The sequence below is a fragment of the Emydura macquarii genome, unplaced genomic scaffold (genome assembly GCF_026122565.2).
Source record: "Emydura macquarii macquarii isolate MOO-44397 ecotype Brisbane River unplaced genomic scaffold, CSIRO-AGI_Emac_v2 contig_2676, whole genome shotgun sequence".
Classification (NCBI taxonomy): Eukaryota; Metazoa; Chordata; order Testudines; family Chelidae; genus Emydura; species Emydura macquarii.
In genome coordinates, this window is record NW_027132813.1 from 10,686,138 (window position 1) to 10,703,655 (window position 17,518).

The 17,518-nt window shown below is 42.5% G+C and overlaps 1 protein-coding gene across 1 annotated transcript in view; it reads right to left on the bottom strand.

Annotated features, from left to right (window-relative positions):
• DNAH14 (dynein axonemal heavy chain 14) overlaps window positions 1-17,518 on the bottom strand; it is a 584,657-nt gene that overhangs the window by 65,749 nt on the left and 501,390 nt on the right. The window contains exons 87-88 of the mRNA XM_067564773.1: window positions 9,259-9,486; window positions 1,895-2,092 (exon numbers count right to left, since the gene is read on the bottom strand). Coding sequence (XP_067420874.1) covers window positions 1,895-2,092; window positions 9,259-9,486 — 426 coding nt within the window. The remainder of the gene's footprint in view (window positions 1-1,894; window positions 2,093-9,258; window positions 9,487-17,518) is intronic.

The following is a 17,518-nucleotide window of genomic DNA, read 5'->3' on the forward strand; positions in this document are numbered from 1 at the left end:
TCTGCAAAATTGCCTGACAACTGCAGACTAGATGAAGTTTGTAACATAACCATTTTTGGCTTTCTTCACTTCTTAAATGTATCAAGCTACTATTGTGCTCATAAAATATGTACAAAAGGCTTAGTTGTTCTTTGTTGCTCCACATGCTCTTCTTTCCTCTGTTTTCAGTTTCAAACAGAGTTAATCTAAAAATTACTGCAGTCTTTCTCAATTGACACTTCTGACACCATCTTGGGGGTCATTAAACACCAAGTCAATGAAAGAGAGAAGCACAAACTTTTAGTAGAAAACTAGTGTGTTTCCATGGTACAGTGCTGTACACATCTACCCTGTGTTTTTGTCTCCCTTGCCTCCAGAGCATGTCTCAAAATTCCTATATTCATAATGCTGTCACTTAAGAGGGAGCCTCTCTAAATTATAATCTTTCACAAACATTGCTCTGCAAAGAGGAGATCTGGAAGCTCGTCTTTCATTTGTAGTGTCAATCAGTGTCTATTTGAAGAACACCAAGGCAATTTTCAGTGCCACTGGTGATACCAGTGTAGACTGCCATGTTGGAGAAGTGTGTGTTGATTGAACCTGTGATTCTGGAGTGTGCTGGGTAGGGCAGGAAGCCCAGTAGATGTATGTCTTAGGGAGATTGATGTCAGGCCCAGTATTGTGGCAGCACCAAGGCTGAGGCAATGGGGTGTTTAATAGAAGATGCTGGCATACAGGAAGACCTTGAAATTCCTGAAGGACAGCTAGGACAGTATGGCTGAAAGGTTAAGGAAGCCAAGTGCACCTGCAATCTTAACCATCTTTCCTTCTTTGTCCAAGTAGTGAATGTGTGGCACATTATGCACTGTGATACTACATGCACCTCTCCCAGGCACACTAGACACTGAACGTGTGTCTGTCTTGGGAACAATGGCTGAGCATGTTGCATACCTTTTTGAATCCCCTTCTGAGTTTGGGACCTGACATAGCCTTGAGGATAATCCAAGGCAAATTACCCCAACTACCCTATGTAACTAATAATAATAATACAAGCTACAGCTTTCAGACACAAGAGAGAGTTCCATTTAGCTCTTGGTGATTAAGGAACTGAGATGGTCAGCGAGATGCACTCCCTTATGTCAATGGAACTGATGATGATATCCTAGCACAAGAGCACTCCTACATCCCTTAATGGACACAACTCTTGTATATTATTCTGCAGCTCAATGCTAGAGGTGCTAGATCCCCTAAATGGGAATGCACAAAAGCCCTTCAAGAATCAATGTTTTTTTTCTTAAAAATTCTACATTGATTTTGCTATAAATATGCTTTAGTTTAATTTCTACTCACAAAAAATTCCTGTGCCTCATTCAGGTAACTGTTTCTCTGAGTTATTAATGCCTGTACCCCTGCTTAGCTAAAGAGTCCTAAAAGGGTCAAATGCCATTTCATATCCTGCTGCATCTATCTAACTGCTAGCTGGAGATATTATAATATATTTTAAAGTGTCATTGTAAACTAACCATCACATTGTGCCCATTTCCAATACCCTTTTGTAGTAAAACACTTTGTGTGATTAAAAAAAAAAAAAAAAAAAAAGTTAAATCTCACTAATTTTGGATCCCATTTTATGCCTTCATTTCTTCATTGTAGGGAAGGGTTGAGGGGAGTCATTTTGTTATTGGTGCCACAGCACAGAAAGTACAGGTGCATGTGTATAATTTTAATCTCAATCATGAGAGCCTTCTGTGCCATAGTAAAGTTTAACAATTCATTGCCATTCAAAATTTAGATGTGGATACCAATAATTTGAAGTTCAGTGATCTATAAGGCTGAAAATATTTTAAATATGCAGTGTAAAAATACAACTTGTTACAACTTTATAGAAAAGTGAGAGAGAAAATATTTTTCCTACCCCATCACTAGAGTAAGCAAAACCCTCCTGCAGTACAGCAGGGTTATAGAAATTGTTTAGAATGCTGAGCAAGCAACGACGGTCCCAGTGGTCAGTCACACGACCGCCATAGGCTACCTCTCCAGTCAGATAACACATTGCTGGCCACGGAATCTCTTCTTGGTTTGCTAGAAGCATTCCCAACATCTGTATGGAAACCTTTAGAGGAAAAGATTAAAGTTAAGCATTAGTATCATTACTTTAACTTGACTCTTGTGGTTATGTTAGCATCAGAACCCCATAATATATATGAATCCCTGAGGAGCACACAACTAGCTGCACATGCTCTATAAAAACAGAGAAAAATAAAGAAAAAGTTAATCACCTTGTGCAGTAATTGTGGTTCTTTGAGTTGTGTGTCCCTATGGGTGCTCCACTGTAGGTGTATTTACGTCCCCTGCACCTCAGATCGGAGATTTTAGGTACCGGTGTCTGTTCAGCCTGCACATGTGCTCTCCCTGCCTCATGCCCTGCATCAGTGCTATATAGCGCTTCGTAGGTGAACCACCTTCAGTTCCTTCTCTATCACAAAAGTAGAGGAGAGGTGGGCAGGTAGTGGAGCATCCTAGGGACACATCTTGAAGAATCACAGTTACTACACAAGGTGAATAACCTTTTCCTCTTTGAGTAGTGTCCCTATAGGTGGTCCATTGGGGTGATTCTGCAGCAGTACCCCTAATGGAGGGGTGGGACTTTGGAGTGAAGTACAGAATTGAGGTTAAGACAGTGGAGCCGAATATGGCGTCAGATGCTGTGTCGTGGGTGACTGCATAATGTCCAGCAAATGTATGAGCAGATGTCCAAGTCACTGTTATGCATATTTCTGTGAACTGAATGTTTTTGAAGAAGTCTATGAAAGTGGAGAGAGATCTCATGGAATGCGTTCATACTCTAGGAAGAGGATGAATGCCATGAGAATGATAGCAATAGATAATAGTCTGATATCCATTTAGAGAGTCTTTGTTTATTGCTTGAAGATCCCTTAGATCTGTCCATAATGGACAGAAATTATCTGGGAGCTTTCCTGAAGGGCTTAGTCCTATTCAAATAGAAGGCTAGTGCTCCCCTGACATCAAGTGTGTGTTATGTCATCTCCCTTTTGTCCTGGTGGGGTTTTGAAAACTCAGAGGTGGTTAAACTTGTTTATATAGAAGTCTGAAGATATTTTTGGTAGGAACTTGGGGTGTGATCGTAGTGTAACCTTGTCTTTGAAAAAGATTGTAAAGGGGTGGAGGGGTACGCCATTAGAGCCTCTATCTCTCCCACTCTCCGAGAAGTAAAGGACACTAGGAATGCAGTTTTCATAGAGAGGTGTAGAGACAGCAGGTGGCCATGGGTACAAAGGGAGGCCTTGGACAAGGTTGACGTCCTATGCCGGTGTAAGACATCTGATTTGTGATAAGAGGTAACTTATACCCTTGAGAACCAGTCTTGTGATAGGATGAGAGAAAACAGAATAACTGTCCATCTTATGATGGAAGGCAGTGATGGCTGCGAGATGCACCTTTATGGAGTTGAGAGATAATCCTAATGTTTTTAGTTCTAGGATGTCAAGCTAGCACAAGTGACAGTGTGGTAGTGGAATGGATGTAGAAGTAATGTGACTTGAGACACACCAGAGTTGGAATTTCGTCATCACTATAATTCTGTTGATTTTCTGAATCCATAATCCAAGCAGGAGAATGGTGTGAGACTCAAGAACTTGAATTAAGTGATTTACAAGTATGTTCCATGTATTGTGGGGGAACTTATCCTGAATGTTGTAGATACTGTGATCATGGGGGTCTAAATGCCATAGTTGAGGATCTTATGGGTCTCACACATTCACCTAATCTGGAGGATACCAAGGAGAGTAATTAGGATTTAAACCTTTACATTCATAATAAGGCTAGTTTATATTGCCTTTTCTGTTATTCTTTTCTTCTTACTGACTTGCTGTATTCTTAGGTGGAGGACTGCTGCTGGAGTCTAAAGAGGAATCTGAGTCAGGTGATGACAATCCTTTTACTGATGGGATAAGAAATGGTTACTTACCTTGTGCAGTAACTTGTTTTTTGAGATGTGTCCCCCTATGGATGCTCCACTGTAGATATGATAGCATCCCCTGCACCTGCAATCGAAGATTTCTCATAGCAGTGTCTGTTCAGTCTGTGTGTTCATGTTAGTCAGTTTTGGACCCCATCCTGTTGTTATATAGCACTGTGCAGGTGAACTACCTTCAGTTCCTTCTCAATCACAAAGCCCCATAGCAGAGAACTCTGAAGCAGAGGGGAAGGAGAGTGGGTAATGGAGAACCCATAGGGGGACACATCTCAAAGAACCACAGTTACTGCAAAAGGTGAGTAACCATTTCTTCTTTGAGTAGTGTCCCTATGGGTGCTCCACTCTAGGTGATGACTGAGCAGTACCCTCTAAGTGGAAGGGGGCTTCGGAGTTGAATCCAGTACCGCAGAAAGTACAATCAAGCTGAATATCATATCAGAGTGAAGTCGTGGTTTGCATAGTGTTTGAAGAATGTATGCACACAAGCTCAAGTGGCAGCTTTATATATTTTGATGATTGGTACATTTTTGAGGAAGGCAATGGACCTTGTTGAATGGGTGCATATCAGTGAGGGTGGCTCAGTGTTAGGAGATTGGTAACAGGAGTTAATGCAATGTGAAATCCATTGGAAAGTCTCTGGCTAGAGATTGCCAAACCTTTGATGTGTCTGCTCTCGAGATGAATAACTTGTTGGTCTTTCTGAAGGGTTTTGTTCTGTCTAGATAGAAGGTCAGAGCTCTTCTGACATCCAGGATATGCAATATTGCATCCTGGGGATTCAGATGCAGTTTGGGGTAGAAGACAGGCAAGTGATTGTCTTACTGAGGTGGAATGCAGAAGAGATCTTAGATAAGAATTTGGTGTGAGGTCAAAGCCAGAGGTGTTGCCGGTACCGTAGACTTTGATGGTGTCGAGTGCTTTGTGTGCTCCAAGGGAGGTGTGGTTAGAGCCTGAACGGGCTTCTTCAATACTGAGGGAGTAGATGAAGAGCTCTTCTTGCTGCCTTTGTCCAATGCCAGTACCAAGGGTCCCTCTTAAGCCAAAGCCTTTCTGTCATGCGGCCTATCCATGCCCTGGGTACCAAAGGAACTGGAAGCCTTGTTGGTACCTGACTGGAGAGCTGGAGGTGTTGGGGTAGCTGAGGGAAGCGATGTCCTCAACGTTTTAGAGGTAGAATCACTACCTGGTGAACCCATGGTATGTTACTTTGAGGGCTTGTGAGAGGAGTTTCTCTTGGGTGCCCTGGAAGTGTAGGGCTCTGAGGCATCAGGCTTCCTTGGGGACCGGCATGCAGGGGGGTTCCTTGACCTGGATTGGAGGATGGATGTAGAGAACTCTCCATCATAAGGAGGCAGAGCTTAATTTCTCTGTTTTTCCTGGCTCTTGATTACACTTTTGAGAAATGTGACTCCCCGAGGCACAGGATACAACGTGAATATCCAACTCTGGGGTCACCTCCTGGCATGATAAAGAGTGTTTGAAGCCTGGAGAAACAGGTATCACCATGCAGGCAGAAAATATTTAACTATCTAAAACTTATCTAAATAGAATATAGAAAGAAGTGTTTTTATTTTGTTTTTAAGGAAAGAAGATAGAATGGAGGATACTATTAACTATGAAGAAGTAACACTAACACTAACACAACCACTAACTAACAGTAAGGTTGAGGAGATCTGAAGGGACAACTGCTAGAGCTCTGTCTCATGCTGCATGGTTGAGAAGGAACTGAAGGCAGTTCACCTGATCAGTGCTATATAACAACAGGATGGGACACGAGACTGATAAACACATACAAGCAAGGCAAATGGACACTGCCATGATAAATCTCCAATTGAAGGTGCGGGTGGGGGAGGGTGTTATTGTTATGCTGATGAAGATAAATCTTCATTACATGTATCTTTGATCCCTCATGATGAGGTGTTTTAGATGGTATGGAAACAAGAAAAGTTTGCAATAAAGGTGACAGGCTCTGGGGTTATTCTAACATCAAGGGAAGGAATCAAGAAATCCATTGATGAGGAAGCCTATGCTTCATCTTGTTGCTTTGAAGTCTCCAAAGGTATTGAAACTGCTGGTGCTGAAGCAGAGTGTAATTGATGAGCTGGTGCTGGGGCACAGTGCATTGATAAACTGGTGCCAGGTCAATTTGATCGCTGGTTGCAGGAGCAGAAATTGACAAGCTGCAGTTTTAGAATCTTCTCTTCTATGAGATCTCTGTTCTGAATGCCTTTTATATTGATGTGACATTGAGGGTTCTGGCATAACTTTAAAAAATCCTTTGCGTGTAACTTTCTCCTGTCAGGTACCAGAGATGGAGAGCAGTGCTGAGTAACGGATTTGAAGTCTCTCCCTTTTTGGACAGCAAGGATCTTTGACTGCTCTGAAAGTGTTCAGGAAACCTCCTCAGGTCTTCCTGTTCCTTTTAAACTTGGAGTCATGTCACTTGTAACCAGAGCACTGAAGGATTGTGCTGCTAGAGAGGAACTTCCTGAGCTCCATCTCTATTCAGGATCTGAAAGTGCTCTCATGGACTGTCCCATAATAAAGAGCTTTAGCCAAGATTGTCTTTCTTTCTGAGGGCTTGTCTACACTTACCTCGGAGATTTGGCGGCAGTCGACTGGAGTTACGCAAACTACGCAAAAAACTTGTGTAACTCCCATTTACTTCTGTGCTTCTGTTCTGCAGGCTGTCTTCACTGCATGGTGCCGACGGGAACCACGTTCCTGTTGACGCAGCACTACCCCACTTGAGAAGGTGGTCTTATTACGTCGATTTCTGGATCAACTGAGCGGGTCTTCGCTGACCGCTCAATCAAATCAAATAAGTCGATATGACGGTGGCGAATTTGCCGCTGTCAGTGAAGACATAGCCTGTGTGTGTTTCTTTAAAGATTTGCAGATTGCACACTTAGCAACATTGTGCTCTTCCCCCAGGCAATAAAGACACTTGTCATGAATGTCTGTTGGGGGAATAGCCCCACAGTCTGCCCCTCACAGAAGGGGCATAATATAAACCCTGGGTATCTGTTGTGCCCAAAGGTGTTAACATAGTTCAGTCTGTGTCCAGTATTAAACTAGGTTCGGGGTTTGCTATACAGAGTCCTCCACTTGCTTAGTACTATGGCAAACACAAGATGAAAAATCCTTTTAATCTTCTATTAAAGCTGAAGAAAAAGAAAAATATATAAAGTATTTGAAATATAAAGTATTTAATAAGGTTTTCATTTTAGCAACATCTCTTGTTCTCTTTCCTTTTTGTTGGAGAGAGATTTTACAAAGAAAACACACTCTTAGCGCGACAGTCTCTTTGATGGTAATAACTGTCCTTTTGGGGAAAAGGGAAGAAATTAGCTGAGATGGGCTGGAGCTGTTACTGCTGTTGAAGTCTGATCCCACTTCATCTCAGATGGTATTGGGAGTCAGCTAGAGCCAGTAGAGGTAGTGATGTCACCTGGGTCCCTCTCTCTGCCTTGGTCTGGTCAGGACACCTCTCAGGATCAGAAAGATGAAGGCCCAGGGTCCCAGGAACTGATGGGGGAAGCAGGTGTGATGGTGAAGCTTGCTCCAGTAACCAATTTCTCCTCAGTCTCCCACAAAGGGAGGTTGGGTGGAATAGCCTGTCCTGCCATTACATTGTCCACCAATCTATTTTCTGATACACCAGTTTTGGTTCACTGATTTCTGGTTCCACACTCTTCTTGTTTACCAAGCATGATCTTAACACAGTCCTTGAGTTATATGAAGCCTTTTAGTTTGGACAAATTCAGTTTCTGTCTTTCTTTTGTACTGGTTCCCATGAACATTTGTTGTTATGACATATTACGAACGTTCACATATTTTTTACAATTGAGCCCACAAATTAGGGTAAATCTGTAGACCCAATTATCACAATAGATCTCAGAATTGTCATATCTAAACTAAGTCTACCACCTGAGAACAAAAAACAAAATTAAAATGTACCCTTTAAAAAAAATTAAATTAACAGTAACTCTACTAAACACTAAAGTTACAATTACTAAAAAGTAACTACTATCTTACCTAAGCAACAAGTAACTATAAAAGGTATATTAATGTTGTTCCATCTATTCTGCCCAGGGTGGTTGCAAAGAACTGAGTGGCAGTTGTTATCTCAGTGCTCTTTATATCCTTGGGAAGGGGAGTGTGTGTCACCCGTACTGCACAGTGCCAGTGAAAATGTTCCAGGCTATTGCATTGAGGTGCCCAACACACCATGAGTGGGATCCACATGTGCAGTGCTCAAAGAAGAACAATTACTTGTTGGTATCAGGCATAATGGAGTCTTTGTTTCTCCCCAGAGTTTTCATGATCTCCCGCACTAGTGGTACTGGAAGGCATATTGGGTACCCTTTCTGTATCGTAGGGAAAAATTATACATGGTGGTCTTCCATAATCTTCTCTCTTTCAGACACATCCATCTGTTAGAAATAATCAAACAGGTTGTCCCGGGGGTGGATTGTGGAGACGGAACCTTTTATTGTCTGCTCATTCCACCTACACGCCGGGAGTGAGCAACGAGGGGTTACTTTACAATTCTTTTATCCATAACAGTATGTAAATATATACATTTCCAGCAACTCCCCATAGACCCTTATTTGGTTACATTAACAACTATAAAATGAATATTAATAACTACATAATGAATATAATTATACCCACCCGTTTGTTGTTTACAGGATTACCACACAGAGGTCAGGCACATCACCTTAAAAACCTATAAATTTTACACTAACATTCTTTAAAACAAAGGCATGCCAAGGGGAGGAAGAAGATAATGCTTTTTCCTCCCACCAAGACCTTGCACAGGAATGCCGATAAACTTATTCCCTGCCCAGATGACAGGAGAAGAAGAGAGATAATAGACTCTAACTGAAATTCACAGAAACAAGATATGCCCTTGCCATGACCCTGTTCCCTGTAATTTAGGCCTGGCCACTTGTCCAGCTTTTAACTCTTTACTCTTCTACACCATCAATACTTAATGATCACTAGGTTTTTCCCAGGCCTGAATCTGGAGTGTTTACTTTTTATTTTAAACTTACTGGGATTTTGTCTCCCAGAAACTGAATAGGAAAACTTAGAATCAAAGTACAGTATAAACTAGTGACGGGCCTGAGACAATGAATTTGTGTTCTTGGGGGATCAGACTAGGTGTTCCAGCTCAGACCCAGCATAAGCATGAACCTGAGAATCAGAGTTCCAGATAACTTTTTGTTTGTTTGTTTGGTGGCATTTTTTTTTTTTTTTTTTTGCAAAGTACTTACTTCTAAATCTGAAGAGTTAAATTTATATGGGACATTCCAGCCCAAAGCTCCATATTTCTCTCTTTCGTGGACTACAGCATTGAAGAAACACAGGCTAAACACTAGCTTTTTCCACGATAGGCCACATTCAGCCTTGTTGAAGATAATTTCTGTTACCTCTCCACTGCCACTGCATCCGAATGTCTGAAGTAATTTTCCCTTCAGACCCAGAGGTGGTTCTATTGCCATCTTCAAAAAAGAAAAGTGGGAGACAAAGCAAGTGTATTACACTTGTTATATTTTCTGACCAATATGCTGCAGGCAGATTGATGAGAGCAAAACAAATCTAACAAACTCCTTTTCCTTTTTTAGTGGATTACTTATTAAATTGAATATGATCAATTAGAAAGAGAGATTACTTACAACTAACTTTTGTTCTTGGAAAGTGTTCTCTCACACTTGTGAGATACAATTCCCTTTGCATTGAGATGTGGAATTTTACTAGTGATCAATATCCATTGGTGCCACTCACCTGTTTCCTGACAAGGAGCCACAGGTCTTGAACCAAGTTCCTTGGGTCCCCAAGCAAACTTTGCATTTTGGCTACCATCTGCCAGCTTGCTAGTAACTGGTGGGCTCAGTGGCTAATGGAGCCCTAGCCCTACCAAAGGCATCGGTAATGGAAGTCCTGATTGGATGAATGCCTGGCCCCACCTATTGGTCTGACTGCACTATTTAGGTCAGCAGGAGGCACAGGAAGTTCTCTGCAACTGGGTGAGTTCCTGGATAGTTGCTACATTGGACCCAGCCTTCTAGCCTGACTCCTGAGCCATGCTTTCCTGACCTGTCCCTGGTGCTTGCCTTCCTGCCTTGTTTTTAATCTATGTCCTGGTCTTTGACTCTGATTTCCAGCTCTGATACTTGGCTCAACCCCTGACTTCAACTCTGGTTCTGACCCTTGGCCCAGTTTACTGACTCCTAACTCTGACTTGTAGGTCTGACTTGCCGAACCCCAGTCATGATATCTGCCTTCCCACCTGCCCCAGAGGATTCCAAGGGTATAAAAGAGGGTGTGTCCCCAACCACCCTTCAGTTCCTTTGCTAATTTTGGAATTCTTTCCCTGAGCCTCCAAAGAAGAGGGGAAGGTGGGTAGGGAGTGTGAATATGCAGGAACAGCAGCACTCTCAAAGAACAAAAGTTAATGGTACGTAACCTCTTTTTGAGTGGCCTCCGTGTATTCCCACTGTGAGAGATTAGCAAATTGTGTAACTCCCAAGGAAGGTGGGATGAGAAGTTCCAGGTGAACAAGGACTGCAAACTGCCAACATGAGCAGTAGCTGTAGATTGCAATAGAAGAAAATGTTGGAAGTGATGATAATTTTACTCTCCCATATCAGACCTCAGCAAAGGACATTTCTGTTTCAATATATTTACATACAGGGCTTTAAGAAACAGCTGTGCAAATGCTACAAAAATGACAGAAGGCCTGCAATGTTCAGATTAGTTGAATACTTTTGATATATCTAGGGGAATTAACACTTGGCACGTCTTAATAAGGATGTAAAAGAGATTTGAGGAAATGCAGTTTAATTTAGACCAGGATAGTGGACACACATTATTTTTAGGGATGTTGACTCAACAGCTCCTCCCCCCCCCCCCCCCCCAAAAAAAAAAAAAAAATAAAAAAAAAAGATCAGAGGACTATGGTGCCACCTATAGAGTTAATGGTGCTAGCTTCTCAGAACCAATGTGAGTAAATACAGATAGGTCTCGGAACCTATGAGCCACTTGTGATATTTTTAGGTCAAGCATAATATGTGATTCTGCTGAATCTGTGACAAATCAGGGATACTTGTTGACACTGATATTTAATAATCCTTTAGCAAGTGGTACTTTGGACAGTGAATCATGCTGGCATTGGGACCTGGTTATCCTGAGCAAATCAGGGCACAAGTATTGCTGACACTGGACATCAAACCACTTTGTCAAATGGCTTACCCAATTAACGGCACTGGATCTTGCCACTGAATTATATTAGTTCAGCTGGATCTGAGGATCCATCTGAGCCACTTGAGTTGGGTACAGAACTACTTCAACTTAGGTTGATTTTAAGTGCTGATTATACAGTGCATTGAGCCACTCGAAGCAAGTGGCTCAACAGAATTCATTATGCCAAATCATCAGCCCTCGATCCCATCTGCCCACAAGGATACAAGAACCTGACACTATTTATACTAGTGCTGGACCCCTTTCGGCAAGTGGTACACCAGATAACAGAGCTGAAACGTTAGCACCAAATTCAGATGATGCAGATTATTGTGGGAACATTAGTGCCATATCTAATGGGCACCAGACTACTTCATCAAGTGATTCATGATTCTGGATCTTAGGCACTGGACTTGGTTGACCTGGATGAATTCAGGGATGTCTATGGTGTTGAAAATTTGGCACTAATAGGTCAACAAGATACAAAATACATTGGTGTCATTCCATGTGTTAGGATGCTGGTGCCAAATTAGGTCAACCTGGAGTTGGAGAGCTTGGAACTGAACTGATGGTACCAGAATATCAGCAACAAATTCAGTCAATCCAGTGGGACCCAGGAAAATCATCTATGTATCAACAATACTGGGACCTCAGTGCTGAATAGGTTGACCGGGGGGACCCAGGGACCTATGCATCTCATCAAGTGTGCTGGAATTTCAGTGCTGAATAGGTCAACTCAGAAGGATCCAGGCATCTTGATGCTAAGTCAACAGTGTTGGGACCTCAGCATCAAATTAGGTTGACCCTGAGAGATGCAGGGGAATTTAGCATCACATCAAGGGTGCTGGAATTAAACTGACCCAGAGGAGTATGGGGACTTTGACACCACAACAAGGGTGCTGTATCTTAGTGATGAATAGGTCAACCTGGAGGGATCCAGGAGACCTTGGCACTACATCAACTGTGTTGGTACTACATACTGAATTAGATTGACCAGGAGGGATCCAGGGACCTTGGTGGTGGTTGGCACTAGGACCTTGGCACAGAGCTCACTGAGATAATACCAGAGAGATGGATGTGGCTTAAACCAGGGACACAGTCACTTTAGGTTAATGGATGGCCAAAGCTGATGCTGGATTTACACATTGCCAGACTTAAGTCAACTGAGCCTGAGGAATCTCTCCTGTCAGTAGGAGAGTTTGAGGTGGCCCTCCCACTCCTCCAGGTCATTCAGATGTGCCCTTGGGTACCATTTCTTCTTTATTCTTCAGACTGAAGAAACCTACTAACTGTTAATCTAACTAACTAAAAAGAAAATAGTCACAAATGATAGAATCAAAAGAAAGAAGAAGATGAGGAAAGCATCACAAAGATTGTGATTCAAGCTTGCTACACATTCAGCAGTTAAAAAAGAACTGAAAGGCAGATGAGACTATTCCCCCTTCCATGGATGCCATTTTCTAGAAAAATTCTGCAGCTTGATGTCAGGGGAGTTTGAATTCCACAAGTAGGAATACAGAGGCCATTTTAAAAAAATCTAGATTACAGCGATGGCTGATTACAAATATCATTCTGAAAACCGGTGGGATTAAACACTGTTATTTCCACCATTTTTGCATGGGGGGGCACTTTACCTGAAAAATTACACAATATTCTGTAGGATATATGTAAATATAAAAATATGTAAATATATAACTCATTAGTTTTCAATTACACTGCCTCTGAAGAAATATTTTAATTAATATTATAAATAATAATTCATATACATATTTTTTCTGAAATTTGAGTATCACAATATTCAGCAGAAATTATTCTGTTTTGCCATCATGGTGCTTATGTGACCATACATTTAAGAATTAAAGTGGAACTATTGATCATTGAGCAGGTGAAAATAAACCATGGACATGTTATATTTATGACTAATTACTCATTAGAGTAATATAAGAAGCACGATTGTTTAAGCTGTGGGATTTCTGCCATTGAACAACCACCACTTTTGGGGAGGAGCACAGCTGATATTTTGCCCTAAAAAGAAACTGAAGTAAATTCATCTGCAGTATTAAGACCTGGTTTTTTTTAGAGGATAGTCTTCTGAAAAATGAATGAGACATGAAGTTTCATCACTTGCTCTGATCAGGAGCTGAGAGCATTATGGATGCTACATCTGGGGGATGGACCACTTTTTGCATTCTTCTCAAATAGCCTCCTCTAGCTGACGCAACAGCACCATCCAGCTCTCCTTAGCCACAAGAATGAGTAAACCTAATTGCCTTAAAGGATGTGTATATTAGCAGCGTAGCTACAGGTGGGCCTGGGTGGCCCATGGCCCACTCACTCTGAAAGCAAGGCCACCCAATCAGATTTTAAGCAATTTATCCCATGTTTTTATCAGCCTCTGTCTTCCTTGTGACGCAAGGCTTGTGCCCACCCATGTCAACCACAGGCCCTTCCAAAAAATCAGTTCTCTCTGTGTGTGTGTGTGTGTGTGTGTGTGTGTGTGTGTGTGTGTGTGTGTGTGTGTGTGTGTGTGTGTGTGTGTGTGTGTGTGTGTGTGTGTGTGTGTGTGTGAGATAAAAAAAATGAAGTGGTCTCAGAAAACCATTTCAATAAAAAGAGTGGAAAATAGAGCACTCATCCACCAAGAAAAGATGCGACCACAAAAATTCTTTCGATTAATCTCTTTCAGGGAAACAAGATGAAAGTAAGTGTTTTATTCGTGATGCCATTTACTCCTAGAACATATTCATTTTATTTAATTGCTACAACATATATTTGTATCAAACTCTGGAACTTAAAATACGTTAAACAAACAAATCCAGGTGTTTGAGTTCTGACTCTTTTCTTGTTACTGTTTCTTGTTACTGCAACATTCAGCTCAGGTGAGGAGGGGAGGAATAAATCTTCACTGGTTGGACAGATTTATACTAAGCAAAGTAGTCTTTATAAAGAAAGGGTTACTCACCTTGTGCAGTAACTGAGGTTCTTTGAGGTATGTGTCCCTGTGGGTGCTCCACTTTTGGTATCGGCATGTCCTCGCATCGTTGATTGGAGATTTTTAGCTAGCAGTGCTTGTCTGGATTGCATGAGTGCCATACCAGTCTCACAGCACTGTTGGTGCTCTTTTCAGCACGCGCGTGAGCGACTCAACCTCCTCTGTTCCTTCTCTGCTGTGAAGCCCTAAAAAATTGACTCCAGAGCAGAGGAGAAGAGGGTGGGTAGTGGAGCATCCACAGGGGGACGCATCTCAAAGAACCTCAGTTACTGCACAAGGTTAGTAACCCTCTCTTCTTCGAGTAGTGTCCCTGTGGGTGCTCTACTTTAGGTGACTCTCAAGCAGTATCCCTCGATGATTGGAGGGACTTTGCAGCTGAGGGGTTGTATGGAGGAGAGTACTGAGAGACCAACCCCTGCATCTGATCCAGTTGGTCAATAGCAATTGTTTGGTAAAGGTGTGGGCTGAGGCCCAGGTAGCTGCCTTGCAGATTTCTAGAATTGGTACTTTCTTCAGGAAGGCTGTGGATGTAGACACAGTCTTTGTGGAATGTGTTCTGATCATTTGTGGTGGTAGGATACGTGATTGCTCATAACATGCATGGATACAGCCTGAAATCCACTTTGAGAGTCTTTGTGTGGATATGGCCTTTCCTTTGCAGCGATCCACAATAGATACAAACAATTTAGGGGATGAGCTAAATCAGCAGTTCTCAACTGGTGGTATGTGTACCACCGGTTGTACTTCGAAGAAGGCTGGGTGGTACGCAAGCCGTACCGCGCCGCCGAATCCTCTGCCAAAAGCCCCCCCTTCCCCCTGCCGCCGCAAAACCCAGCCGCCGCCGAAAGTTCCCCCCCCTTTTTCCCGCGTGGTACTCAGGTCAGGTACAGTCAGGTCAAGTGGTAATTGACCTGACTGTACCTGACCCGAGTGGTACTCGGGGAAAAAAAGGTTGAGAACCGGTGATCTAAATGATTTTGTTCTATCAAGGTAGAATGCGATAGCCCATCTCACGTCTAAGGTATGGAAAAGTGCCTCCTGTGGGTTGGCATGGGGTGGGTTTTGGACAAAAAGTGGGTAAATGGATAGGTTGATTTAAGTGGAAAGGTGACATGACTTTGGGAATAAATTTTGGATGGGGGCCTAAGGGTCACCTTATCTTTGTGGAATATTGTGTAAAATGGATGGGCCACGAGTGCTTGGAGTTCACCTACATGTCTTGCTGATGTTTATGGCCACTAAGAACAATACTTTCATTGACATATACATTACAAAGCAGGTCGCTAATGGTTCAAATGATAGTATAGTGATGGTTTTTAATGGTTTAGGTTGAGGTCCCATGGTGATGTAAGGGGACAAATCTCTGGATATAAATTCTGCATGCCTGGCATGAAACATTTCACGATTGGATGTGTGACAATGGTGTTGTCGTCTCTGTGGTTGTGGAAAGTTGTGAGAGATGCTAAGTGCACTTTGAGAGAACTAATTGATAGCCCTGCTTCCTTTTGGGTGGGAAGGTATTTGAGTATGGCTGGGATTGGTGCAGATATGGCGGTGATCTGCTTCTGCTGACACCTGGAAGTGAATCTGCGCCATTTTTGGAGGTAAGCCTTCTTCATGGAAGGTTTTCTGCTTTTCAGTCATACATGTTTTACTGATTCTGAGCATTCTAGTTTTGCCTGTTGAAACTAGTTAGGAACCAGGCTGTTAGGTGTAACTTCTTCAGATCTGGGTGGACGATGCATCCCTTGTCCTGGGATAGGAAATCCTCGAGGAGTGGGAGAGGGATTGGTGTCCGGGCTGACATCTGCATCAGGTAAGTGAATCATGGTTGTCTGGCCCATGCTGGTGCTATCATCATTACTGTTGCTTTGTCCTGTCTTATTTTATGTGGGGTCTTGGTTATTAGAGGAATTGGTGGGAATGCATACAGGAGATTCCTGCTCCAACTGAGAATCAATCCAATCATCCATTCCCTATACCAGCTCTTGAGCAAAAGTGGGGACATTGGTGGTTGTATGTCGTAGAGAATAGATCTAAAGTGGGGTATATGCATTGTTGGAAAATGTTTATCCAGAAGTCCAGTGTGTAGCTCCCACTCATGGTCATTGGTGAGCATCCTGCTGAAGAAGACTGCAGGGATGTTCCAGATTCCAGGTAAGTAGGCCACTGAAATGTTGATATTGAGGCGTATACACCAGTTCCAAAATTTTATGGCTTCTGTGCAAAGGGACTTGGTCTTGCTCCTCCTTGTCGATTGATGTAAAACATGCATGCGATGTTGTCTGTCATGATCTTTATGAGTTTGTTTGCTATGCAAGATAGGAAGTGGAGGCAAGCGTTGCAAACTGCACGGAGCTCTAGTAAATTTATGTGCAGGGTTGTTTCATGTGTGGACCATTTCCCCTGGACTGTATGTCCCTGTAGATGTGCTCCCTAGCCTATGAGGGATGCATCCAAATAATAATCAAGGGTGTTTTTTGTGTGAATGGAATACCCAATGTTAAATTGAGGGGATGTGCCTACCAACTCGGTGATTGTTTGATTTTGTTCGGCATCGATACTATTTTGAGGAGTGACTGTCTGTGAGGCCTGTATACTGTCAAGAGCCATAGTTGTAGAGCCTGCATGTGGAATCATATATGTTGCACTACAAAGGTGGTTGCCGCCATATGTCCTAGCAATTGGAGACACGTGGACAGTTATGGTCGGGCTGTTATGTATTGCAGATAGGTTCACTATAACCTTGAATCTGTGTGTTGGTAGGGATGCCCTGTCTGTAAGGGAGTTTAGGTGTGCCCCTATGAACTCTATTTGTTGAACTGATTCTAAGGTAGATTTTTTACCTTCATCATCAGCCCTAGTTTTTGGAAGAGCGTGGTTGAGAGTCATACTGCTTGAATGGCTTGCAATTGGCTGCATGCCTTTATTAAGCAGTCGTCCAGATAGGGGAATATAGTGACTCCCTTCCTGCATAGGTGTGCTGTGATGATGGCAAGTATTTTGGAGAAAACCCTTGGGCAGTGGAAAGGCCAAAGGATAGCACCATGTATTGATAATGATTGGTTCCTAGTATAAATCTGAGGAATCTCTTCTGAGCAGGATGAATAGCAACATGGAAATATGCATCCTGAAAGTCGAGGGCTGTGAACCAGTCCCCCCGTTCCAGAGCTGGAATTATTGTAGAGAAAGTGATCATACTGAATTTTTGAACCTTTCTAAATTTGTTCAGGTTTCTGAGGTATAGAATTGGACTCCAACCTCCAGTTTTCTTCAGGGTCAGGAAATATGGAGAGTAGAAA